The sequence below is a fragment of the Falco peregrinus genome, chromosome 5 (genome assembly GCF_023634155.1).
Source record: "Falco peregrinus isolate bFalPer1 chromosome 5, bFalPer1.pri, whole genome shotgun sequence".
Taxonomy (NCBI): Eukaryota; Metazoa; Chordata; class Aves; order Falconiformes; family Falconidae; genus Falco; species Falco peregrinus.
Genome location: NC_073725.1, coordinates 97,638,605 through 97,665,605, shown reverse-complemented (window position 1 = coordinate 97,665,605; position 27,001 = coordinate 97,638,605). Strand labels below are relative to the sequence as shown.

Sequence of the window (27,001 nt, the reverse complement as noted above, 5' to 3'; positions counted from 1 at the left end):
AAAAAAATAATTTTCTAAAAATGCTAAAGTAAGCTTTCAATATAGTCCTGAGCAACTGGTAGGGTTACTAAACCAGGTAATTATTGCCATGGCTTGTCCATTCCTTCCCTCCTTTCCCAAATCCGCGGTGAGGCAGATCTGTTGCAGGCTGGTGGAGGTGCAGCAGGGTGCAGCCTACAGCTGGGTGGGAACCGTGTCAGGGGTGCCGAGCATCTCCTACGTGAGGCATTGGGTCCGTGTCCTGGGGGGCTGGGGGGGCCAAATGGTGCAATTGCTGGTGTCAGGTGCAGGCATCACAGCCACAAAAGGAAAGCCACAAACTTACCTCGCCTCCACTCCTTCCCCCTGCTCCAGCAGCAGTAAAGGGCAGTGATTTGGAGGGTGGCCATGCAGATCAAAAGCTTTCCTCAAACAGGCTCCGCTGTTTGCTCAGTTGGCTTCAGGGAAGGACTGTAGTGTTGCTGTCCCCTCCCTGGTGTTCGGCCATGTCTCTGGGCTGTGCCATGGCTTTTGGAGCCAGGACTCAGGGCAGCGAGGCTGGTGTCCAAGCACAGGGGTGTCCCCCATGAGGAAGGACCTGGCTGGCCGGGTGGGCTCCCTCCATCCCCCGGAGCTGGGGGCAGCCGTGCCACCCGGTGCCTTGGCAAGGGCACGCAGGGTCTGATGCTCTTACTGACAGCAGCTTTTGTTTGCAAACATCCTCAGGAAAGAGTCTTTCATTTCCTTGGCATGGTCCTTGGTGTGGGGACTTGTTTTTAGGCTGTGCTGCTTACTGTGTGACAGAGCTGATGTTTGCATTTTGTAAATAATGCAAATTAAGTGTATTTTCTGAAAATACTCACATGAACTAACCCGAATCTCAACTGGAGTAGCTCTATTGACTTTGACAGCATGGATGCAGATTTACAGCGACCACCTGAGGCTTTGGCTTGTAGCACCAGAGCAGTTCCAGTTTTTCAGACTAAAACTGAAAATCGGCAGCCGAGACTGTTTCTGCCCGTCACTTTTTGCTTAATTCACCTAGGAGGCCGTTTTATATCAGCCGAGGCTCTGGCAATATATATTGCAGAAGTTTTAATGTGTCTTATCCCCCAGTTTCTTAATCTGAACTAGGTTGCAGAAAACAATTCTGTCACTATAATACAAGCAGTAAAACAGATTAGTGTGCAGTAAAGTGGATAGCCTGGACTTTATGATAGGGTACTTGTAGTTCTCGCCAGTGTTCATGTGCAGCAATTCCATGTTTCCAGTTGCAGAGGGCAATCTGGGAGGTTTGTGAGTGAGGAGCATGAGAGAACATAGATTTTCTCTGACTAAATCCTGCAGGGTGAAACCCTATCAATCCAATAAAGAAGGATTTCTGATTTGCAGTGTTCCTACTTTTTTTATTCATGGGTGAAGAGCTCATTCCTTACCCCAAATGAGAAAAGTATTACAGAGCGGTGTCTTTACAGATGGAAAGAAAAGGAACCAGGATCTGTCCATAAGGGACCAGGCGAGATGTCGTCATCCATCCCTGAAGGTGCTTTCAGCTGCACCTCAGCTCTCAGGTATCGGGCTCTGGGGGTGACAGGGACATGCCAACATTGTCAAGGTGTGGAGCATCGTAGGGCACCTGTTGTGCTGCTGCGTGTCCTTGGCAGGGTTTCCTTTTGCAAACTGCCTCCTTGGACTTTGCTATGCCAACAGAAAACTAAGGTTCCCAAGGTCTTGCCTCACGTACAGGGATGATTTTTGTTCAGGAAGACAATCTTAAATAATATAACTGCAAAAACTAAAGCCTTTGGCCTTGGCACCCCCCTGACTTGGGCCATGTGCCCATGTCGTGTTCACACCACCACACTGAGCTGCCCTTCTGCTTTTAAGGGTGACACATTTCAAATGAGGCCACAGATGAGTCCCCAGAGATAACCATTACTCAGGCAAAGCAGGAGGCAGTTGAGCTCCCGGGAAAGAAAAGATAAGCAATATTAATTTGCTAGTAATGTAGTTGCCCTATTCAGCATCAGGGGAAGCAGCCAAACATTCAAAAAATAAGAAATACTGATGCCACTAATTTAATAGCGGCAATGTTCTTGTAGCTATTATGGTCTCCTCTAAGGCTGTAAGAGTGGTAAGGATCGTGGGAACAAGTAATGTCTTTTATTACGGCCAACTGTTAGAGCTTGAACAATGAGCTGGCTTTCTGGCACGTATGCCAGAATAGAGAGAATAATTTAATACCAGGGACAGTATCTGCATTTTCAGTTTGGTGGTGCTTTGTCTTTTTTTTTTTTTTTTTTTTTAATGGTGACTGTGTGGCCAAAATGCTCCCTTCATCATTGTAATGAAACAACAGAAGTCATCTGAGTGAGACTCAGAGACCAGATCCCGACACAGAGTCATTACAGCTGACAGGCTTGAATAGCTGGGGCTAGAGCAGGAGACATCTGACCTTTTTTACCCCCAATTTTGAAGAATCTCACTCTTTCTTTTGTAATTGCTGTGCAGCTAAGCCTCGTGCATGTGTACAGTTTGTAGATGTAAATATGTGCTGCTTTTGTTGTCCCTTAATACGTAAAAAGCTGAGCTGCATCAGGACCACACATTGTTTTTATTCAGTATGTAGTGCAGTGGAGTCTTGGTCTTGGTCTCGCTATTTGCTGCTGTAATACTCCCTGCAAAATCTCCAGGATGCTGTTCTTACACACCCAAATTTCTGTTAAAATTAGGGAATCACCTTCTGTTTTGCAAAGACGGGAGCAGAGAGCTACCTTTTGCAAACACAAGAAAAATGAGAGCATTTCTGAAGTAAAAGCCTTATCCTGAAGCCAGTCGGTGTTTATTGCCGTGGTTATTTATTATTTATTGTTTTGTAATTGGATGAAAAGTCTGAAGATTTAATTCTGGAGATGCTCCACAACTGAGTCTTTTCTCCAAAGAAACCTTCTCCCAGAGCTTGTAACTGCTTAATAGAGCATCTGCTAAAGCAGCAAGGAAGAGATTGGGAAGTTGAAAGTCGACCATTGACCTTGAACATTTAATCCAAAATTTTATAGCTGTATTTTATTATACTGCTAGCGTGATAAATTGCAGTGACAGGTTTAGAAAGCACCTTACAACATGCAGTGGTGTAAAGCTGTATTAATAATGAGTTCGATTCTGCAGTTTTTAAGTTAATCAAAACTGCCAGTGTTCTCTTCTGGTCTGGTCCAAACTTCATCAAAACCTTCTCTGCCTCCAGAAGACCTCAGCCAGGGCTCTCCACCCATCTCAAGTTCTTGCAAATAGTTGCAAAGTACCACAGCACTAAAAGGGGAAACTGAGGCACAGGATGGGAGGTGTGGGTTTTATCAAGGACAGGTAGCAAGTGGGTTAACAAGGTCGTGGCCAAGCCTCAGTTTTGGCTCAGGCATTGCCTGATGGACCAGAAGCACCAGGGCAGGACGTGCCCTGAGGGGTGGAGGCTTTACCTGCTCCAAGCTCGGTGGCAGGAGTGCCTGGCGGAATTGCATGTTGTGCATTGCCCGGCAGTTTGCAGTGGAATTTGTGTGTGTGGAGTCCCCAACGGCTGGGCATCTCCCTCGCTGCGGGAAGAGAGCTGCTTGCACAAGAGCAGGTTGCTGGTGTGGACAGCAGCAGGCTGTCGTCGGGTTTCAGAAATAATCTCTGCGAGGCATGAGTCTTTTTGCACATGCTGTGCTCGCATGCTCTTGCTGCAGTTTTCATCCCTTGCTGCTGAGAAATGAGCTGCCACGGCATGTGCTGGGGCTTGTTCTTGTTCTTCAAGCAGCCCAGAGCCCCAAGACTGTGAATTCCTGCACGAGTGGCTTCGCTTCTAAAAAGCAAAGGGGTTATCCTTGTGCCTTATGCTTGGGTAGGTTCACTGTGGGCTTTCCATCAGTTTCTATAATGTGGGCTTAGCAGCTAAATAAAAGGGTCAGTACCTGGGCACAGTTTGCATTTGGAGATGCTCAGCCCATTCAGTGGCAGCATGGATCTGCCAGATGCTCTCTGGTCTTTCCAGGAAATCCAGCACCTGGGTCCTCTGGGTCCGGTGTTGTGTCTGACCACCCTGGGGGATGCCTCAGTTACCCAAGGGTGTCCAAAATGACATGAGCACCTCCTTATCAGCCCTTGGTGCTGAGCAGGGGTTATGAGAGAGGGAGGGGAGGGAAGGACAGGCAATATTTGTGATAAGGTATCATGTCAGCTCTCTCCACTTAGATGCTTTGGTTCAACAAAAGTTCTCAAGCAGGGCTTTCGCTAGGATTTCCCTAGCCATGTGCTTGCCACCTGGATATTTTGTGTAGGCTGAAACAACAGAGATATCTCTGTTTATCCACAGTGGATATCCAGCACTGTGCCATTGTGGCCGAAGCCCAGGCAGGTGCTCCCTACGTACCCACGGCTCAGCTGCCCAGTGCTGGATTTCATCCTTTTGCTTGTAGTTACCAGCTCTTGGAGTCCCACCAAGAGTCAATCAGCCTCCCCGTGTCATTGAAACAAGATGTCTTCCCATGCTAGGGCGATCCCTGGGGTAGCGGCCCCATTACAGTCATGGATTTTGCTAAGAAAAGTGGATGAGGGATGATTTGATTTCTGTAATGAATGGTGCTGCGGATTCATATACTTCTCCCGACTCTCAAAAAGCACTCAAGCCCTGCAAGGTCACCATGTATGTGCTTATATTTTTTATTTTTTTAAATAGCCCTGTTCTACTTAAAAGCGATAATAGCACTATAGGTTCAGGTGAAATATTTCTGTGTTCGTGGACTTGGTCACAAAGCTTTATCATTTCGCCCTTTGTTGGAGCTAGCAAGGTCACCAGGCAGCAGTAATAGAGATGTGATAGACTTAATAAAACCTGAGATTAATAAGAACTACGAAGAAGAAAGCAACAAGTTTTGGTTGGAGGGCTGTTAATGCTTCCCAGGCAGGTGTTAAACCCAGGAATAAGTTATAATCCACTCCGCCAAGTGAAGTTCAGACATAGGCAAGCTTCTTGCCCTGGTCAGTACCGCGTGCCATCTGCGTGCTGCCGTAGGAAGGAATATGAGAGCTTTGATGCCAGCCTGTCCCACAGCATTGCAGCTTTTCTGCCCCTGGATGGCTCTCCAGCATAACTGGTCTCTCGGTCAAATTATGTAGGGCTTCCAGGAGGTGGACAACGAAAGCCCTTTGGCCAGCATGGCCAGGTAGGGGCCAGTTTGGTTGCAGAGCAGTGTGTTAAGACCGCTAAGGAAGGGTTGCTGACCTCAGGGAATAGGTGTTTCAGCCCATGCAGAGCTCATATTCTACAGCTGGGCTTGAAATGACGGAAGGGATAAAAGTCTGCAGTCCTGCCAAAGCAAAAGGTTAGCTAAAAATTAAAAAATCATAGGAAAGAAATTAAAAAAATGTGAAGTTGTGACCTTCCAAAGGTCAGCGGCTGTGATCTGCTGTGTGGGTGAGATCCAAACCAGCAGCCTGGGGAAACCACCGGGTGCAGGCAGCCGAGTGCTCAGCACCTGCGACGCCATCTCCTCGCAGGAGCCATTATTTAATTGCCTAAATATGAAGTGACACAAAGGACCTTGGCTCCAGCCCCGGTTTTGGAGCCATTGGCCTGTGGCTTCCCTGCGTGCTGCAGGAGCAGCGCGTGTCAGCTGTGTAATCTGGAAATTGAAATGCTGAAGCACTGATCAGATAAGATTGCTGGATAAGGAACAGAACACTTTGTCTTTCTGAAGCTTGGACCTCATCTGCTTTGTTTTCCTTTTCTTTTTAACATCAGGATGCTGCTGTGGCAGATGCCTGTGTTTCTGATGGGAGGTCAGGGTCCCTGGCTTCCCCAGGAGGTGCCTGGTGGGTGCAGGGGTGGGAGGGCTGCCGCAGCTTGGTTTCTGCAGCAGATCATTACACCCACTGCCTTCTCAGCGGGATGTAGTGCCAATCCTGCCCCAGCAGAGCCAGCACCACAAAGCCCAGACCAGTCTGATGGCCAAGTAATGCGTGTCCACACAGTCTCTCCCGTGCTTGGCTTATGCACCTCGCAGGAGTTGTGCTGGACCTGCAGCCACTGCCCGCTTTAATGTGCAGACCGTTTGCCTCACCTGCCAGGGAGAAAGAGAGGTAGCTTCTGGTGACGGGTTAGCTGTTGGGGCTGCTATTGCATACGCTGGACGTCATCTTCCTTATTTAAAAATGATTATTTGCAGTGCAAGGTAATACTAACAGAAGGCATCAGGGCAGTTTAGGGGGGGGTGGGTCTGTGGAAGCTGCCCTTTGGGGGCTGGCAGAGGAGTGTATGATACCTTGGCTGTCTTCTGGGGTGTTTGCTCACTGCTGCTTGTCCTGCAGCACCAGCGTGCACGGCCATCCCGTGTCCCGCAGCACTGCTTGAGGACACACCAGTGGTGTGGGGGCCCCTCAGCCATCGCAGGTGCAAAATAAACCATGCAAACCCAGCAGCTGAGACTAATAATACGTTATATTAGTACCAGGTACGACCAGTTCTCTGGTGACCTGGAGCAGACCTGTGCAGGGCTGTTACCGTGGGTCAGCAGGTGAACAACAGTTCTCCAAGCCCTGGTGACAAACATTTAAGAGCATGAGCCATCCAGGTCCTGGACCTTGAACTTCTCTTCTAACAAGGCAAAAGACTGAAAGATTTTAACCCTCTCATTCCTTTCCCTCTGCCTTTGCAACTGTGTCCCATGTTTTCTGAGGCTACCTCCCTTTCGGGCTGAGCATCGTTACGGGGTGCTGATGGCTGGCGCTGATCCCCTCCGCCTCGGGAGGCTGGTGGGTTCTGGCAGCGTGTTAATAATGCGGAGGCACTTGCTTTCATTTGCGGGGTAATGAGGAGGTTGCTCTGTTACAATGGGCTGGTACCCTGGTGGATAAATTACGAGGCCAAAGGCAGTGTTGTTATTCCACCGAGGGAATGAGATTATTACCGAGGAAATTGCAGGCCTGCTCCTGCCGTTGTTTTACTACTAGTGTGATAATAGACTTTGTTTTATTAGTATAAATGATTTCCCCCGCTTTCCTCCCAACTGAGTATGCTCCGCTCCTTATGTCCCTGGTGACTCCACATAGTCAATGCCAGTCATGTGCTGAGTTTCTTAGTATTATCTGTGTTTTCACAGCAGTTTGGAAAATATGAACTATCTGGGCAGTTCTTTCGGTGCTGACCAATGTCCCTGTGCAGAAATAGCTCTTTAGAGCCCCTTGTCACTGCAGAAAAGTGGGAAAAACTGAGCTGCATGTTGCAGTGATGCAACTGATGGTCCCAAATCTGTCAGCACTGGGGTCCCTGCAGTGGGCTATTTTAAAGTGTTGCTATTTTATCATCTGCATGGCCATCAAATGGTCTTACCAGCACACATGCACCATTTGCAGTGGCTCTGTGCCACTTTACACTGTCAGAAGGTCAGTCTTGTGAAACCTGGAAAAAACCCACGTTTCACGGAGGCCTCTGGGTTACAGGATCAGTCTTTCAGGGTCCAGGCTGCTTCTCTGAGAGCCCTGCACAGACATGTTTCAGCAGAAATTAATCCAAGCCATGTTCAACCAAAAAGGGGGAAAACTATTTCTGTTAGTATTAGGTTAGGTTAAAAAAAATGACAAACCAAACTTTACAAATAAGGGATATATCTATATCTATAAATATATATATGGTCAGAGGTATCAGAGAGAAGAATGTTTTAGTCCTTGTTAAAGATACATTGGTGTTTTGCACCAACACTGGAAGTTTTGCAGCTCATAAAAAATTCATAAGGCTTGTTGAGGAAAACAGAAAGGCAATTCAGGTGTCTATTTTTTGAGCACTGCCATGCTTGCAAGAGTTTAAGCTAGTCTGGATTGATATTTCTTGTTAAATGCCATCTCTGCGTTATGATCCTCTCTGGATCATAGTTCAGCGGCTCAAAAAGAATAAATGACAAGATGGCCTGGCTTTGTGGAGAAGGAGAGAGGAGAGTCCAGGGTATTTTGCATTTTCTTTATGGTTTTACAATCTCCTCTTCAGGGTCCTTTTCACTTCTGCGAACACAAAACTCAAGGTGAAAAGTAATTGGACAAGCTAAAAAATGAGCCGGGGCTTGCTGTATTTCCCACCGGCGAGTGGCTGTGTTTTGCTTGCCACCAAGATCAGCTTCTCTGACATGGCCTTTCATGTACCAGGTTACAATGAATGGAAATCTGCCACAGGTGTGAGAAAAGAGAGGCTTTATCCAGGACAGGCACTAAACCAGCATGATTTATATAGGCTGAGGATAGTGCTTTGCATTACATCAGTCTTCCAGGAGTGCTGTGATCCTGGCTGCATCTTTGGGGGATATTTGGTGTAAACTGTTGCTTGCCAGACTGTGGAGTTTTAACTGCAGGCAGACCCCCCTTTGGGTGCACCATGCTCTGCAAGGGCTTGGGGTGTAAAGCGTGGCGTTTCTGCACGGGTTTTCCTTGCTCTTACTCAGGGGATGCTGGCAGCTCCACTGGCGAGCGAGTCCCCAGCAGTGCCCTGTGAGCCAGGGGAGGTGCAGAGCCACATGCACTCTCTGGGTGAAGCCAGCAGCAGGATGAGGCTGAGCATCCCCGCTGTGTCCTCCGCTGTCTCGTGTCCCCCTTGCGATGGACAATAAATGATGGCTGTGGCTGGAAGTTCGTCAGGAGGGAGGGAGCCACTTGCTGGGTCGTGGAAGGGGCAGCCTTGTTCCCGAAGGCTGGCTGCGTGGAAACGCCATCCCTTCCCGCAGCGAAGCTACCGCCCCTGTGTCGGCAGCCTTGTCCTTGTAATGTATCGGGGGGCAAGGGGGTGATTAACTTTTACTTCAAATTTCCTTGTTAGAAGTTGCAATGGTGGCGGCGGTGTGAGGACAGCTGGCTAGTGGCACTAGCCCTGGCTGCTCCAGTCCCTGAGAAGCCATACATCAGGGACATGCTCAGCGGCTGAGATGGCTTTTGCTCCTTGCTGTGACTTTTCAGGGACTTAGAATTCATGTGGCTCCTTCTGCAAGGTCAAGCCAGGTAAATGGCAGCTTTGCCAGCTGTTTCTCTTGCCCTGTCCTCACCTGACTCTGTACATGAAGAGGCAAAAATCACCCTGATGCCTGTTAGCTTCTCCTGCCGTTGGCTCACAGGAGGGAAGAATGATTTAGTTTGGATGCCAGGACAGGGAGCCACTGATTCCTGCACGTTCGACCAGGCAGGCATTAGCAAGTGAAGGTGCCTTGGGATCTAAGCTGCACACGTTGTTACCGTAAATGGCTTCTGTGCAGTAATATACAGCATCTTTATTCTTTTAATGCTGGCTGAATAACTGGGAAATGACAGGTCCTGCTTTTCAATTCCACCGTGTTTCCAGGGGCTGTCACGCTTTTAATTTTTGCAATAGCTGCAAGCAAAGCAGTAATCGTGTTTTCTATTTCCCACAACTGCGGTGCTGGCTTTGTTATTCCCTCAGCTTAATTCCTCTGCCCTGACTTGAGCTATTTGATGTTTTCTGAAGCTCCCCACAACACTGCTGTTAACGTTATCTAACGTTTGATGGCTGATCAGCCCCCTGTGAGAAGCACGCTGCGGGTGGCATGTGGCAGGGCAGGGTGGGAGAGGTGCAGTTGGGTCTGTTGGGTGTGATGCTGATCACAGGAGACATCTGGGCAGGGTGAAGGGGTATGTGTCCATGCTTCGTGCACCTGCCCAAAACAGCCGGCTTTGCGTACTGAAGTGTGCACAGCTATGTGACACGTTGTGAGCGCTGGTTTCTGCGGAGAGACGGGACAGCTTTTGAAAGGCTGCTCCATTAAAGCCTATGGACGTTTCTGCAGGTCCAAATGACTTAAGTGGAAGTAATTTTGGGGATGTGATTTTGCATGTGCTTCAGTGCGTTTGAAGGGTCTGCTCAGGACCGTTACAAAACCTTCTGCCTGCGAGCAGCAGCTCAGAGAAGTTTGGTTTTCCAACTGTTTGAAGCCTTGGACTGGATTCTCTGATGTCTCGTAAAGTGTAGATCTGGCTGATACTTTTGCTGCAGGTTGAGTGCTCATCATGGCCTTTGCTGTGGATTCTCTAGTGGCTGAAAGGGTTTAGTCCAGATGCCCTGCTTCTGATTTCTCCTTTAAATGGCTGCACTTAGTATCTCAGAGGTCTCTGACCCTCTGTCCTATGTGGATGAGGCTGGTCAGGGAGATCAAATGCTGTTGCTCACAAGTGCATGCTGTGATCCTGTATGCCATGCTGCTTTAGCAAAGCACGTTCGCAGGGCCTGGACTTAAGGTTTCAGGCTGCGAGGGAGAAAGGCTTGTGCTGCTTCTGAAGATCATCACAGTTCCCTGTGAGCTTGGCACTGCCCAGGCAAGTAACTCCTTTGAGACCACTGCTCTCCCACCCGGACTGGCAAAGAAGTGGGGCTGATTTTCCCCCTGTGAAACTGGTAACGCTGGTTACAGCAGATAAAGGCAGTTTGCTGAAGGTCATGCAGAGCAGATGTAAAACATTGCTGAGAGATTACACAAGGCAAGAACAGGGAACAATTGCAGGCCTGTGGCTTAATAAGTGATGGCTGGGAAACTGGGATGCGGCTGAGGACACTGCGCATTCGTGGAGGGTGCCCCAGGGCAAAGGAACGGTCCTCTCGTTTGTAAAGCCAGTGGCTGGGATACGAACTTCTGCTTTCATCTGCTTCAGCCTCTACCCCGGGTTGCTCCCACAGCCAGGAGGCAGAGCAGAATTTGTCCCATCCTCACCCCCTTCCAGTTCATCATCTGCTGTTGTGGTCCAAACCCATCCTTACAGATGGGTGAAGTCAATACGGCAGCTGATGGACTGGAGTGAGAGGGACATGGATCCGTAGTTCCCTTCTCCCAAAGTGGATGCTGCAAGAGTGGGACGTATGTGAGCATTTTGTTTCACTTCTCATACCAGGGGCTTCTCTTCCTGGGAGCTGCCCTGAGCCAGAGCAGAAGAGGGCCCTTAGCAGCAATCCTGTGGGGTTTAAATGCTCTGCTCTGTGGTACGACATCCTGTAGTTTTAGGGCTAATGTGAAAGCCTTCTTCCAGCAGGAGAAGGTAATTGAAACCACATTTTCTTAGTTGAGTAATTAGATTGATTCTGGAGAAACGCGGACATGTGGAAAATTGAAAAATGGAAGAGTTGCGTGCCCTTAGGCTGCAGATGAATATATTGTGCCTTTCTGAGGAATGCTGGCTTGATCTATTGAATTACAGGACATGCTGAGACCAGCTCAAGCATGATGCAAGTCCAAGCCCTGACCAGGGGAAACAGTGAGAAAGGGGTCCCTTCCCTGCTGTGCTGATCTGACATAGGTATCTCTTTCCCCAGAGCTTCTCATTCAATTCTGTAGTGCTCTGTGCAGCAAAAACACGTATGCATGTGAATCCAGTTGCAGGATTAGGAGAAAAAACTCTCCGCATAATTATAGACTCACAGAAATTTGAATTGAATGGTGCATTCGATGGGACCAGGTCACAGATCACACAGTTACAGGGGTGCTGTTAAGACTCTGCTTGTGTGTATTTTATTTATGAGTGTTTTGACCTTAGACATCTAGTGGAAAATATTTTACATGTCACAGATGTAACCATGGGCTTCATTCCTTAGATTAAACCAGTCATACCTACTGTATTTTATATTTGCACATTTTAACAGCTGAGAACTTGTTGGGAAGCTGTCAGCCATGCTGAGGGGATACGGGGTTTTGGGGGGTCTCACTCCTGTGTTCAAGTGTGCTGTGGTTTGCAGGGTCTGAAAAGAGCTCTGGCACTATTCCTGGCTAAGAAAATTTTAAGCAAAGGTAAATATCCTACCAAATGGCTCTGCGGTGAGGTAGATCCCACAGTCAAACTCTTCAGAGATGCCTGTAAGCTTTAAATACCTGTTTCCAGTAATCTGTGTGTGGGTGGTGTGGGCTGTCTGTAACAGCTGGAATGAAGGCAGGCAGGCACTCTGGGCTCCGAAACACCACTGCTGTGTGCTGAGTAGCCCCAGGAACAGGTAAGATAAGATACTAAATGCTGCCTGTATCCCCCTGTCTCATTCCCAGCGTCATTTTTGCAGCATTTTGGTTCAAGGTTTTTGAGTAATACAGACTCTTTTCCTTAAATGTCATAGCTTGACTTCTGGACCACTTTCCTGCTGTTTGCTTTCTCTAGTTTTGTCTTCTCAGCCTGATCTAACTTCAGAGTTGGCTTTGCTTTGAGCACGAAGTTGGTCCTGAGATCTTCAAAGTCCCTCCAACATATGTTATTTTTGATTCAGATTCTTACTGGTCCTCCAGCTAGTTGAGACTTCTATACACAAGATCTCCCATCTTTCCTCCTCCACCCAGAGCTAATGGCATGTTTTGCTTCCTCAGATTTCAGTGCTTCCTTTCAACATCCACGGTCTTTCTTAAACCATTTCCCTCTCTCATAATTTTGCACTTTACTGAACCACATCTTTACATAAATGCAAGACTGAACTGGTTCTTTTGAGCTCTGGCTAATCCATCATCCCAACCTGTTTCTACCTACATAGACTGCTATTAAGATTTAATTAACAGCTGTTCTGCTGGAGCTTCAGTCCTGGTCAGCAGTATTGGAATTGCATTAAATAGAAGCATTAAAAATGCAACAGTATTCATGCTATCAGCCTCGTAATATGAACCACTGCTTTGTGTGTATGGTTTAGCATTATAATAAATCAGGAAGCTCCTATGCTGGGATCGTGTGTTCACCTGATTTGTTATTGCCATTTACCTTCTCTGATGACACTTTGAAGTCCTGAGGGCAGGAGCTGTCACTGCGCAGCCACTGCATGGCATGGGACACGCTGCCATCTCTGCACAGTGCGGAGCATCTTTCTCTCTTTTTCTATTTTCTTCCTGAAGTCACCCTAGAAGGTGTCAGCAGCACCTCAAGGGCACCGATATTGCAGTTTTACCTGCTTTGTGTCAAACGTGCCCTTCGGTCAGAAGGTACCTGCCTCAAGGACCATTTTGCACTCTTTCCCCAGGTCCCATTAGCAGTATTTTAGTAAACCGCTATGGCAGCCGACCCGTGGTTATATTCGGAGGCCTGCTGTGTGGCATTGGGATGGTCTCAGCCGCCTTCTGCACCAGCATCCTGCAGCTCTACATCTGCGTGGGCTTCATTACAGGTAAGAAGAAAGCATCTCCTTTCCAGCCGCGCTTGAGGTTAATTTCTGATGGCTTGTGGCATCCACGCTTGGGCACCTCAGCCAAGTGCAATGGGAAGCTGGTGAGTTAAAAAGCTGGTGGGACAACTGCACCGTGTGAACTTTAGCAAATAGCACATCCCCCGCTAAGCGCTGTGCTCCTGGCTGAACATTGCGTGCGTGTGGGACCTTAGCGGGGGGCTGCTCTGTGCAGATGAGTGCCCTCGGCCGGCGGCGATGGTGAGGATGGCCATCGGTGCCCTCAGATCCCACTGATGTGAACACAGATTAACTGCGCTCTGCCCTGGGCAAGGCAAGCCCTTCCAGATACTGGTGTGACTATGAAGAAAGCACCTGTGTTCCTCTATTACTGTGTGTTATCTTCCCTCTATGAGATATAGGAAATGAGATTTCAGGGCTTTGCTTTGGTTTACTTGCCCTTCACCTGCTTGTGAGGTTAGGAGGTCCTTTATCTGAAAATAGTAACTACCGGAGTTGATTGAAACAATGCACTGTTCTCCCTGTTGAGAAAAAAAACCCACCTTATATTTCCTTATTGAAGTTACAATTTGAATTGTCTGTATTGAAATACGAATTTCCATACTGGAAACTCAAACAGGAGAAGGCATAGGCTCGGTCCAGCATCTTTAAAGCCTGCAGGTGCTGTGCTATTGCTTTTAAAGGTAAATGGATTTGAGTTCTCCACCTGTGTGAGCATAGAAGCTTATTTGTAAGCATTTTTTGTTTATTGTTTTGGCTAAGGTACAGCAAATGTTTCTTTCAGCACAGCTAGGACATCTGCCTGAAAACATGACACAGTAAGTTCAGAATTGGCTTTTGAGGTTGCGAGGTGTATGTTTTAATGAATGTTCCCTATCTCTCTGCCGCTGCATTAAGTGCTGCTGCTTTCTGAACATGAAAAGTGTGAGCTCAACATTTAAAATCAATAAAACCAGCCACTAGCAAAGTAAATTGGGACAGCAAGTTTGTCATCCTGTTCTTCTACACCAATATTGCTTTATTAAATCTGCGCAGCAGCGAATAATTCCCCATGTAGGGATCCTCTCTCTCAAACCTTGCTCTTTCTAAGGAGAGTCACTGTAGTTAGGTGAAACTGTGTTATTACTGATTGAATAGATCTTGCAGATTCCTTGAAAGAAATTCTAGAAACAAAGGGATGAGAAATAGAAGTAACTGCTGTCTCCCATGGATAAATTAAATATTTATCGATGCATGAGATTGCATAATTCCCTGCTCAACAAATATCCTCTAGCTAGTTGACTAATGCTGGATTAGCACATGGAAACCATAAATCCTTTGCTAAAAATATATGCATTTTGGTGAGCAGAAGGGCTTAGGCAAGGAACAGTGCTGTAGGAAGGCACCAACTCCTATTTTCAAAGGTACTTCTCTAAAAAGGTGGCAGGAGGGAATGTTGTGCCTGACCCCGATGGGCCTAGGATTTATGAAGACCCCACTCTTTTTTGGTCCTGGAATATCTTTGCAAATCTGGTCCATTGCCCACCCCAGCGAGCTGATGGTACAAGCTGTGCTCAGTGCACCCGTGTAACCTCATGCCAGCAACAGGGTACAGGGACAAACTGCCCCCATAGCTCCTCGTTGTTAGTGCCATGATGTTTCCTCAGAGCTAAGCACATTTTTTGTGTTGTGTACTTTTTTTCCTCCTGCTTACTGAATGAGGGCAGCTGTATGGATGAGGTCTTAGCTAATAACCCATCATTTCCAGGCACGGTGTGTGTGCTGGGGAAGGAATATTAATTTGACAGAGAAGGGAAGATGCTTGTAATCCTGCTAACATGCTTGATGCCTCTAATTATGCTTGAAGTGCTTTCGCTAGTCAGGCCTAACATGGAGGCATTCAAGTGCAATTATGAAGCTGCCCGCTCGTCACGCGACTGAGACAGCATTACTGTACGAGGAGAGAGACTTCTGTAAAGGAGATTTACAATGACTGTAAAGCAACCTGTAAACATCACACTCTTTCTAGCCTCCTTCCTCCCAGCCTGAAAGGGGAACAGACCGATGTAAAAGACCATGTTCATGTAATTTGCAGGGGATGGAGGTAAAAACAAGGTAGCTGGTACTAGGAGGTCTCTGCTACAGTCCTGTGCCTTCGGCATATTAATAGAAATCTCTTCAGAGCAGCAGAGCAGGAAGGATCTGTTTACGGTGGAGGGATTAGACACGGCAATCTCAATTGCTTTCTTGATTATGTCTTTTTCCATTTGCATGCAGAGCAGGGACCGGGCTCTGCGTCCGACGCAGCTCTGAAGCTGCTCTGCCCTTGATGGCACGGAGCTGTGGGCTGCACCAGGCACTTTGCCTATGCTGTAAAACCCGTGTTCTCTTCCTCACTTGTCTCCCTATAGCGCTTAGAAAAAGAAATAGGGTTTGCAAGCTGTCGACCTGGATAGATGCCAGCCTGGATGCATTGAATAGGTATTTAAGCATGCAACCTCTTCTTCAAGCCTGAGGTGAAAGCAGCGAATTTCAAAGCTAAATACACAGCAATAACAACTGGTCAGAGTTCAGTTCCATCTGTACCAATTAGACCACCATGAAATAAAATGGGATCTAGGGTGAAGCATGTTGACTAATGAGAGTCTTTGCCTCAGCTGTAAATGTTGAGTATTGAAATACCTGGTAGGATCCTCCCTTGCTAATAAAGTAAGAACAAGATCAATAGCTCCACAGCTCACTCCTGCAGCACCATTTCTTTCCTTTTAATATGAGGGAGATGTATCTAATCTAGGGAAGGATGTTCCTTCTGGCACAGGCTTGCCTCTGTTCATGCAACACCATGAACATCATGCCTCTCTGTCATATCCCTGGGGAGAAAATGTGGTTATTTGAGTAACAATTTCAGCCATGGAAAAGCTGCTGCAGTTTCTGAAAACTGGAATAAAATAGATATAAACATTTCCAACTAAAGTCAGCCAAAAGCTTAAAGTAAATTGAAATTCCAGCCTGTCAATTTGAAACTCTCCAAATTTAATTAATGGGAAGAGCATGAGGTAATATTAAATTAGATTTGTCTGACTGGCAAATTAATGTTCACATAATAAAAAAATTAAGTTGATTATTGTTTAAGTGGGTAGCTGGCATCCAGTCTGATTTTCCTTCTCTGCACGCCATGTGGTAGGTCCCTAATGAAAATGATGCTATGGAAATGATGGTTCAGCTTCTGCCCTTACCTACCAGCCTGGGAAATACGGAGTTAAAGCAAACTCTAATCCACTGTGTTGCATTTCCTCAGGTGAAAAAAGATGAATTCCTATATCTGAGCACCATCAAAGGAGTTCTTTAGCCAAGGCTGTGTTTTGCCTCTGTAGTTCTCAGGTCAGCCCCCTCAAGGGGATGAATTTGATCTCTTATGCGTTATGAGAAGGCTGTGCTTCCCAAAGACGTGCCCCACCAAATATAGGGACTATCCAGAAAAGTTTATGCTGAGAATGTGTTTCCATTTCTATTTATTTTTAATGTGGTAAACTTGCAAGTAATTTTTAAAAAAATGAATCGTGAACTTAGCAAAAATCATAATTTTGTAAAACCGATCAAAATGAAGCTATCCAACGTCAGTTGAATTCTGCTGCCTCAGTTGGATTCTACTTTATCAGCAACTAATGATAGTGTTCCTTAATTAATTTTGAGGACCTTGACCTTTCTAAATTCTCTTCTGTACCTAATTATGTACTGCACAGTTAAACAAACTAATTATATAGACTAATGAACAAGAAAAAATCTGCATGACCCTATTTTCAGGATTCATGTTCTCTGATATAATCACTTCAAGGATTACATTTCTGCTTTGGTCTAATGTGGTTCATTCTTTCCTGATGATAGGGTGGAAAATATGTGGCATGATTTTTAGTCATTTTGATGGAGTTCTGAAAATTTAGCTTCTAAGGGAAGTACTGCATATCGTAGAAATGTTTGAAAAGAAGCCATCATTGTGTTCTAGTGCTCTCAAACAGGACCACAGAAAGTTGAGACCATCTCAGTGTTTGCTATCTCTGCCTTCAGTTTTCACCTGCGCAAGAGAAGCTGGCTAACTGAATTAGCAATGCAGATTTATAATGCCAATTTATATATCTAAATGCAATAAAAATAAATTTTAATTAAAAGAAACACTCTAGGGTCCTGTTTAATGAGCATCCTCAGTAGCTGTTTTGCTGTGTACTTGCAGACCTCTTCATCTTTTGCATCAGACCTGAATTGCTCACACCACCAAATTAGCAGCAGCTGAGAAGGGTGATGCTGTGCTCCACGCAGGTCTGTGTGCTCCACGCAGGTCTGTTTGCCCCGCGGCGGTGGTGGGCGCCCGCCACCCATGGAGGGGGATGCCAGCCCCAGCTGCATCTGAGAAGGATGTGCTTTGGTGGTTAGCACTGTCCAAGCCAGCACAACCCTGCTCGAACTGGGAGTTGTCTTTTCTTTTTATATAGTTCCATCCTCGCCCCCAATATGGCTGCTGTTTCTGGATAAAACCAGCCAGCGTTCACTGCGGGTACAGTTTTGATTTATTCTAAAGCAACCTCTTTGTGCTAGGGTTGGCACCTGAGAGATTTGCAGTGCAAATTCTGACTGGAAGTGTCTTTCTGGGGTCTGGTTACCCAAAGGTGGCAGCCAGAAGCTTAGAGGGATATCTTGAGCAAAGTTTGCATCCAGACTATCATGTTGAAGAGCCACCAGTAGACCAGTTGTCTATGAATTTGCCTTAAACAATGAGCTGAGGATAAATGGGTCCAAAATCTTTGTGTATATCTCAACTGTTTTTCTCTGTTCCAGGATTCGGCCTTGCTCTCAACCTCCAGCCGTCAGTGATAATCATAGGGAAATACTTTTTGAAGAGAAGGCCCATCGCAAATGGCCTTGCTATGGCAGGGAGCCCCGTGATGCTTTGCACCCTGGCTCCTCTCAACCAGTTCCTGTTTGACAATTTTGGCTGGAGGGGAAGCTTTTTAATTCTTGGGGCGATTTTATTACACTGCTGTGTGGCAGGAGCTCTCTTCAGACCCATCGGGGCAGCCACAACGCCAGTCAAACCCCAGGTGACTGGGAAAGGGAAGGATGCTCTGAAAGAAGAGGTCACTGAAGATGCCATGGAAATGGGTAGTCCCACCAAAGTCCCTATGGAGGACAAAGTGGAAGAGGAAGGAGGAAAGGCATGTTGTGAAAAGATCAATCAGTACCTTGATTTTTCCCTCTTTAAGCACAGAGGGTTCTTGATTTACCTGATTGGAAATGTGCTTATGTTCCTGGGGTTTTTTGCCCCCATTGTTTTCCTGGCACCCTATGCAAAGCACATCGGCATTGATGAATATTCAGCTGCTTTCCTCCTTTCGATCCTTGCAATCGTGGATATGATTGCCCGACCTACCACTGGCATCATTGCAAACAGCAAGTGGGTGAGGCCACAGATTCAATACTTTTTCAGCTTCTCCATTGCTTTCAACGGCACCTGCCACCTTCTCTGCCCGCTGGCTTCTGGCTACATGGGACTCGTCATCTACGCCATCTTTTTTGGCTTGGCCTTTGGGATGGTTTGTGCCATGCTCTTTGAAACACTTATGGACCTTGTGGGAGCTGCCCGGTTCACCAGCGCTGTTGGCCTGGTCACCATTGCGGAGTGCTGCACAATATTGCTGGGACCACCTATTGGAGGTGAGTCTTTTCTTCCTCTGCTTCCACTGGGTTATCACTTATATTTAGACTCTTGCAAGCATGGTTTGCAAGAAGTGGTTCTAAATGTGTTTTCTCTGCTTCCCATGCACCATTTTTCCACTAGAAATTGGACAGGGAGGGCAAGTCCTGCGTTTCCTCTTTACTCCCTTCTGTGTAGTCCTCCAGTTGAAGTCAGCAGTTTAGGGAGTGGTCTTGTAGTCCCTGATGCCTTCAAGCACTTGAACTGAACTTGCAGTCTGGGACCACCTGCAGCACCAAGAACCTTGCACTTCACACGACTCCTCCTGGAGACTCCTCCTGTTGCAAAAGGCTGGAGCCCACCACAATTTAAGCACAGTACACCACAGCAGTTCTTGTTGATTCAAACCTAAGCCTTGCTATCTGTCTCTAAGGCTCCGAGTACTTCCACTTATGGGGTTCAGTCATCTTAGTGCAACTGATGATTGATAGATTTAAGGCTGTTCCAAAAATACAAAAGAAGGTTTATTTTGGATGGTATGGTTTGAAATAGCAAAAGGTAGAGAGCCTGACAATATTGACAGGGTCCCTGCTGACAATATTGAACCTCTGGCAGGGCTTACAGTCATCTGAAGATAAGTGGGAGCGGTGATCTGTGATTTTAACAGCCTCCGCTGCTTTCCCTCTATAGCATGTGTTCACTTCTTTTTCTACAAGGAACACCCCACGTCTGGAAGACACCATATTTGAATCTGGAATTTGGCCTAAATATAGTCCTTATCAAATCTGAGTTGGCAATGGATTAAATGACTTTATAGATGACATCCCCTCAGTGTATAGATACCATCCTGCCTATGTGCCCTGCTCTGCAATTTGCATTTCACCTGTATGCAAGCTTGAATAACTGCTTTGGAAACTGGCCACCTTTAAGTATGCTGAAATATTTAATTAGGTTGTTTGTGCTCTCTGTATTCAGATGTATAAAAGTTAAACTCTGCTAATTCTTTTGGACATGACAGTATCATAACATTTAAGGAATGCACAGAAAGGCAGCAGTTTAAACCCATTTCCTGGATTCAAACCGGAGATCTGGCGAATACTCTGCACGGCACATCTTGCTGAGCCATTTAATTCTTTGTATTACCGTGTGGCTCATACAGTGTGACAGAAGCAGCTGTATCCTCTTGCTGTCTTGGAGATTCATTATTTAATTAATGACAAACAAAATAAAATACAATTTTAAAATGACCGTTTTCTGAATTATATAATTTTCTGTGTGGAAGATTAAGTTAATGACCAGAGACTGCTAATGAGGCTAAAACAGTTCTATGTAATAATCAGTAATATTAGTTTTGTAGGGTTTCCCCCACCATTTTAATATGCAGCAAATTTATTGGTTCTTTGGCATTTTAATAACCTACTGCAGGGTTCTGCTTTAATGAACTAAGTAAATTGTTCCCAGTGTGTTTTATGACTTTATCTTACTCTCAAAGGAAAAGAAGAAAGACTGTCCTACTGTTGAATTTTCCAATACTCATTAAAATTCTCATTGAAACCTATTTAGGAGACCTCTAGGTCATCCTGATTAGCAGAGGAGGAAAAAATATTGCAATTAGCATTTGGCTGATGTTTCACCAGTAACGTGAAAAACACAGTGCATTGAAAATGGTGTACCAAGACATCCAGGAATGATTCAGGAAGAACTGCTGAGCAAAACCTGTTAAAAAGCATTTTTTTTGTCATCAAGAAATTTATATATTTGGTGACCATAAACCCCCATGTCAGTGTAATGCAGTGGAATAATTAATCATCAGCTTTTCAGCATTAGGGGTCAGTCAGGAAGTAATTAAAGGTCCCTCTCTTTAAGGAGGAGAACATATTCCAAGAAGTCAGGGAGCTAATGGAAGATGGGCCACTTTCAAGGAGGACTAACTGTACTGCGAAGGCCAGGTTAGGACTGGGTCTTACTTTAATTAGGATCTGGGATGTTAAGAATGGTGTGTTTTGCACCAGTAAATGGGAATTAATGCTCAGGATCATAATCCCAATAAGATTTGCATTACATTTTGACATAATGGAGAACACTGACATTTCAATTAAGCCGTCTCCGTTCAGTTACTCTGTAACTCCGTAGCAGAGGCATTAACCTTTGAGAGGAACCTGTCACATTTGTCTTGGCATTGAAATTGTCTGACATTGACAGCATCATCTTTGCTTTCCCTGGAACGAATGTTTTCCAGTTCCGCGCAGTGCCCTTTCATCTTCAGATCACGAGTATAAATGCAGAAGGGGCAGCGGTGAGCCCCCTCTAATGCTGGTGAGTGAACCGGGGTGGAATCGATTGGAGGGTCTTTGTCAAGAGTCTTGAGATGAGACCCAGTGGGTAGGTGCCATCGCAGGAAGGTCTTCCTGAAAGTTGTCGCTTCTGTCGGCAGCCTGAGGACTACCAGGTAGAATGGACATCCTTGTAGGTGATCACTGAGTCAATGCAAAGGCTGTCTGCAGAGTCTCTAATCAGAGGGCTCAGTTTCTGCATGGGAAAAAATAGGTGTGCCTGAAAAGTCCAGACTTTGCAATGTAGGTTCTCTGTTCCCTTCTACTTCACTGTACAAATTATTGGTAGTATCACCAGTATCAATGTTAACTACCCACAGGCTATATGGTGGAGCACATGTGAAGTATTTGCAGGATCAGAGTATTTGTGGAAGAGATCAAGAGAATGTCTTATTTTATCCTGAAGCCACAGGGGTGTCCTTATGTATTTAGGATCTGAAAACACAATATTCTTGCCTTCATCTCTAAGTTTCTTTTTTTTTTTTTTTTTTTTTTTTTCTCTAATATATGTTTTACAGGAACTCTTATTGATACCTTTGGGGACTATAAATATATGTTCATTAAATGTGGAGCTGTGATGGTCCTGGCAGGAACCTTCCTGTTCATCATGAATTATTATAATTATCGTATGCTTGCCAAGGAGGAGAAGGAAAGAAAGGCAAAGGAAGAGAATACTAAACCTGTAAGGACAGAAAATGAAGGCAGAAATAGCTGGAACAAAGAAACCACACGGGATGGGCCTGAGCTGGAACCTTTGAGCAAGGAACAAGAAGGACTAAAGGAGGAAGTGAATGGCATAAATGAAGTTTAAACCTGTTCTTGTGGACTGAACGGGAAATTGCTTCTGGATTGCTTAAGTGAACACCAGCTGCAAAATCACACTAGGTTTTTAAATTTTGCTCTGTGCTCTGCCATGTGCATCCTCTTCTTTGTTGCAGGAGAAAACTAGAACAGAAACAAGTCTAGCTTCTTATAAAGTGCTGGGACACAGTGCAGTATCCATTTGTATACCAAAGGTCCTGCAAGATTTTTCTTTCCATATTTCCCATTTCCCAGAAGGGGCTGAGTAAGGGTGTAGCTGATACCCTACTTCTATTCCCTCTACTGCAGCTCTACTCAGTGAAAAGGCCAATGGCCATCAGAGTCAATGCAGAGCACTTCCAGCAGCCTGAATGGGCTTTGTATTGAGTACTGTGGTGGCTAGATTTTCTCACTGTGCTATCAAAACTCTTTGACTGCAGTCTCGGAATTATCCCAGGGATTTGGTGCTGCCTTCCACTTGCAGCTGCACTGTGACTTGCACCTCTGTCTCATGGAAATGTAAAATAGACCTTATACTCACCTTAAATACAAGATGAGCGTGCTGCTTGGCAGCAAGGCAGCCTGTCCTTGTGGCTGGAGCATGTTAGGAAGGAACTAACTTGGGGTGGCTCATCATGGCTTGACCAGGGACTTTCTCAGAGAATTCTGCATTTAGCAAAATCTCTTGAGAAAGGTGGCATTATGTGGGGGGCCAGCACAAGGCTGACATGCTATAGGAGCCCTTCTTCCATGTCTTTTGTCTGTGTGAGGCAGAAATTTGGCCTTAAAGGGCTTAAAATTTGGTCTATGTTCAAACACTGCAAATTCTTTAAAATTTTTCTTAGGGGGCTGCAAAGTCCTTATTATCCAACATCTGAGCACCTTACCATTTTTAGTGTGTTTTTTCTTTACAACATCCTGGTGAGGCAGTAACCGTTGTTACTGTTAATTAATTAATTGTACAAATGAAGAACTGAGGCGTGGAGGAGCTATAGGCATCATTGCATCAGAGAATAGAGCTTAGCCGTGCCAGAGCTGAAATGGGATCCTCTGCCCCACATTAGGTGCCTGAAAGCCCTACTGAGCACAGGTATCCCTGTGCTAGAAGACAGAAAATGACATGAATAGTCCTGCATTAACCACAGCCCTCTCTGCAGCACTGCCTGCTTACTTTGTGCTTTATATTACTCAGAATTAATGATTTTAAACACTGTCTCAGAGCTGTGACCTTGTGCCATATTTTTATAATCTGGTTAAGTTGCATACAGCCTGGAGGGAATCCATACCCAGCTGCCTCCCTCTGGTTTGGGCTGGGTTAGGGACCTCCCTGTTGTTGGCACCACAGTACCTGGTGGTCTCATGTCATCTTGTATGAAATAAAGTTTCTGCAAGTCAGTGATGCAGAGCTGGAGCTGAGGCTATGTGAGAGGCTCTCATCCACTGGTGATAATTTTTTTGCTGGGAAGATCTGGACTCTGACAGCAAGCCCTGATGTATTTTATAATAAGCAGCTGTTGCCCAAGAGCCCTGGATGCTGAGCATGGCATCATGCAGTTGAATTATGAGCCTTTTGTGGATTTGGCTCCAAGTGACTAGATAAAAACAAGGACTTTTCAGGCAGATACCCAAATCCAAAGCTAACACCAGTCCAAAGGCTAGGTCTCCTTTTTCTTTGCTTCAATGGTACCATTATGTGATCGGACGGTATTTTTTCATGACTTTGTCACTGAGGAACCATACCAGATTATCACTTATGAAGAATGGCTTGTAAAAATACTTTCGTAAATACACTATCCTCTTAAACTTAGATCATTTGTATCTTCTTGTACAAAACCTTTTCTGTGAAATCTTTTGTTCCACTAAAGAGTAATGATCTTTGGCCATTGACTTCAGTAGGACTTACATTTTATCCTTACAAAGTATCTTGGTTTTTTCTCTGGAAAAAAAAATATCTAGACAATATACTTAGGCTTTTGTTGCTGTGTTTTTGTTACTCTGTTAAATACATCTATAGTATTTCAGTAAAAAAGGCATTGATAGAAAGTCCTGAACATTTTCCAATATGCATTCTGGAAACTCTCACATACATAATAATAATCTTTTTAAAAAATGAAATTAGTTTACATTTTTCTATTGTGATCTGTAGGGTAATGCTGCCTTTTTGTTCAGTAAGGAATTTATCCTCATAGGATTTCTAGCCCTGGCTTCATGTACATGGTAATACAACTCTTGGTCTTGCCCTCTTATTCCAGGACACCACCAGGAGCATCTTGCCACACAGTTTCATTGACATTTTTAGTTGTCTGGGCCAGCCTGACTCACATCTCTAGCTGTGTGGACCCACGAGTCCGAAAGCAGCGGAGAATGACCTGGCAAGGATCTAATAAGATGATTTTCATACCTTCCCACCAGGTCGTATCAATTAATTCTAGGAACAGCGACCCAGATCCCCAGCTGTCCTTATGGCAGGAGCTGATGCTAAGGCTCTTTGTCTAGCAGAAACCCAAAGGAGGCTTTTTAAATCATAAAACTTTGTTAATACATTTTCAATAAAAAGGCTTTCTGTTCAGCTATCTATGAAAATCCTCTGGAAAAGGGACACCTTTGTTAAACTGTCCCTGAGGACAAAAAGTGCTACATTGGATACGAAATTCTTTACAGCTTCAAGAAGTTTTCTAACATTAAGCAGCTACATCATTTAACCTACTCAACCTCCTGTCATAGAAACATATACTGTCTTTAAGATTATGGCACTATTTCTAGCACATAGGAAGCCAGATTATTTTACAAATACAATGCATTTTACAAATACAATTTTGGTGATTATAGCTGGTTTTCAGTGGTGGGTGGCCTGCCTCTTCCCTGTTACCCTGCCTGCTGCCCCCACCAAAGGTTCAAACCTCTGAGCATAGATCTTACTCATCATTGCAGCAAAGCAATGCCAGATAACTGTGTAGTTTTAAGCATGTGAGTAGCCCTAGAAATGCTTTGCTGAATCAAATCCTGTGGATTCAACATCTTGCAGGCTCAAGCTGTAATCCAGGCTTGGAAAAATCTCAAACTTTCCTAAGAACATTTTCAGTTATTAAAAATGACTGGTGCAATATGAAATATCCATTAGAAAAAGCTCTTGTGAAGGAGCAGAAGCTGCCTCTGCATCTAATTTAGTGATTTGTGTGGCAAACTGAACACAATATTCATATTTACATGCATGGTTAAGTCTGGAAAGCACCTGTGTGGGAAAGTCAAGAGATGTGAGTGTTGTACCATAAACACATGCACTAGGCACATGGGGCATATTTGGGATATCAGACATGCAAGGATGATATTTAATAATTGCACTCCAATGGAAGTATTAGCAGTCTTTTATATTTCATTAGCTTGTGACCTTATTAGAAGCAATTGCCCATTGTTTCCAGGGTTGCTTGGACTTCTGCAAGAGCCTGATTTTGGTGCTGAAGCATCATTTCTAACAACCACAGAAGAAGCCACCAGACCATGCAGCAGCACAGCCCTGCCTGCAACCATGGTCTGTGGGTGAGGCACGAGTGCTGTTCGATGGGCAGGTGTGACAAGTACCATGGATTGGATTTAGATGTATTCCACGTGCTCATTTCTTATAGTTCCCCCCACTTTTTCCCTCCCTATGTTTAGCTTTTCTGATTGAAAGGACTGGAAGAGGAATCCAAATATTTCAACGCTTACTCTGAAGTGGCAAAATTTGTACACCTGCCTCCCTCCCTTTGTAGCAGAATGATAAAGCTGTGAGTGTGCCACATGATGGAGTGCTACACTACTAAGAGGAGACATCTTTTGGCGTCACACATTGTGCCAGGTGCTGCTTTGCCACACACGGCATTGTCTTGGCCTGGGAAAGGAGCAACACAGACTGCCCGAGAGCAGGGCTGATGGGCAAGGCTGGGGGACACAGCTCTGCGAGGTCAGCTGTAGATTTAAGCTCAAAGAACAGTTTCAGTGCTTTTTATTTTCTACTGCTAATGAAAAACTGTATGAAAACTTTCATGTAGCCACGACAGCACCCATACCCAGCACTTAGGGAAGAGAGTATAAAACCAGGCTGCCTTACGTGAGCACAGGAGGCTGCCGTCTTCAGTCTTGTAACCATTCCTGGTGGGTATTTCTGCTGCTCGGGGCTGTCCTCCACATCTGGCACACGGAGGGGCTGCAAAAGGAAAGGATAGTCACTGGCGGTATGTGCAGCAATAGAGCAAAACATGTCCTTTTCCTAAAGGAATGAACCATGTTCAGAAAGTGCAAAACACACGAGGAGACCAGAGAAGTCTGGAACCACGGATGAGTAGAGGTGACTTGGCAGTACCTGTGTTAAAAACAAGCAAGCAATCAAACAAAAAAATGAAGTGCCAACCTATATGTTTGAAATATGCAATCATTTTAGACAGCGCAAGAGATTATTCAGAAGGACAGTTCCTGTGGCAGCTGACATCAAATTTATTTGGCTGCGTTCAGAAAACACCTGGTAGACAATACAGGTGTATTCAGATTATATTAAGGAATGAATTTATAAGGCGACTTTTCTGCCCTCTGCGGTGACGGTGACATTGACTATAAAATAGTACTATTTAGACTTATCAGAACCCCGTGAGGGTGCTTTGATGAGTGACATTCACAACTGTCAGGAAAGCTTCCCACAATGGCAGTGCAGCTCAGAAACAGAGACATGATCTGCCGTCTGCTTTGGCGCTCACGAAGGTATCGCTGTGCTTGTCTTTGTGTTTGGAGAGAGCCTCGTTTACACCCTGATACCAAAAACCTGAACCTGTATAGGTAAATGGGATCTTCTATGTCACCATGGTCAAGACCCTGCTGTAACAAGTTAACAGCATCATATAATTTTCTTTTAAAAAACGTACAACCCATTGTCCTGTGGATCCAAACACCTGTGACATCTGTGCCTTCCACTTCGGTGTGTCTGCAGAGGGCGAATCTCCACATGTCTAAGAGAGGCTTAGACAGACATAATCCTATGTGGTTTGAGATACCCAAGCCTTTAGCCCATCAATCAAACAGTTAAAGAGGATATGT

General features: G+C 45.4%; 1 protein-coding gene across 3 annotated transcripts in view; it reads left to right on the top strand.

Annotated features, from left to right (window-relative positions):
• LOC101920748 (monocarboxylate transporter 2-like) overlaps positions 1-23,901 on the top strand; it is a 39,051-nt gene extending 15,150 nt beyond the window's left edge. For 2 of the 3 annotated variants that reach the window (XM_055805500.1, XM_055805502.1), the window contains 3 exons: positions 12,977-13,120; positions 17,948-18,823; positions 21,655-23,901. In XM_055805500.1, coding sequence (XP_055661475.1) covers positions 12,977-13,120; positions 17,948-18,823; positions 21,655-21,947 — 1,313 coding nt within the window. In that variant the 3' untranslated portion in view covers positions 21,948-23,901. Of the gene's footprint in view, positions 1-1,454; positions 1,551-12,976; positions 13,121-17,947; positions 18,824-21,654 lie in introns of all 3 variants that reach the window. The other variant, XM_055805501.1, reaches the window with a different exon arrangement.
• The last annotated feature ends 3,100 nt before the right edge of the window (positions 23,902-27,001 follow it).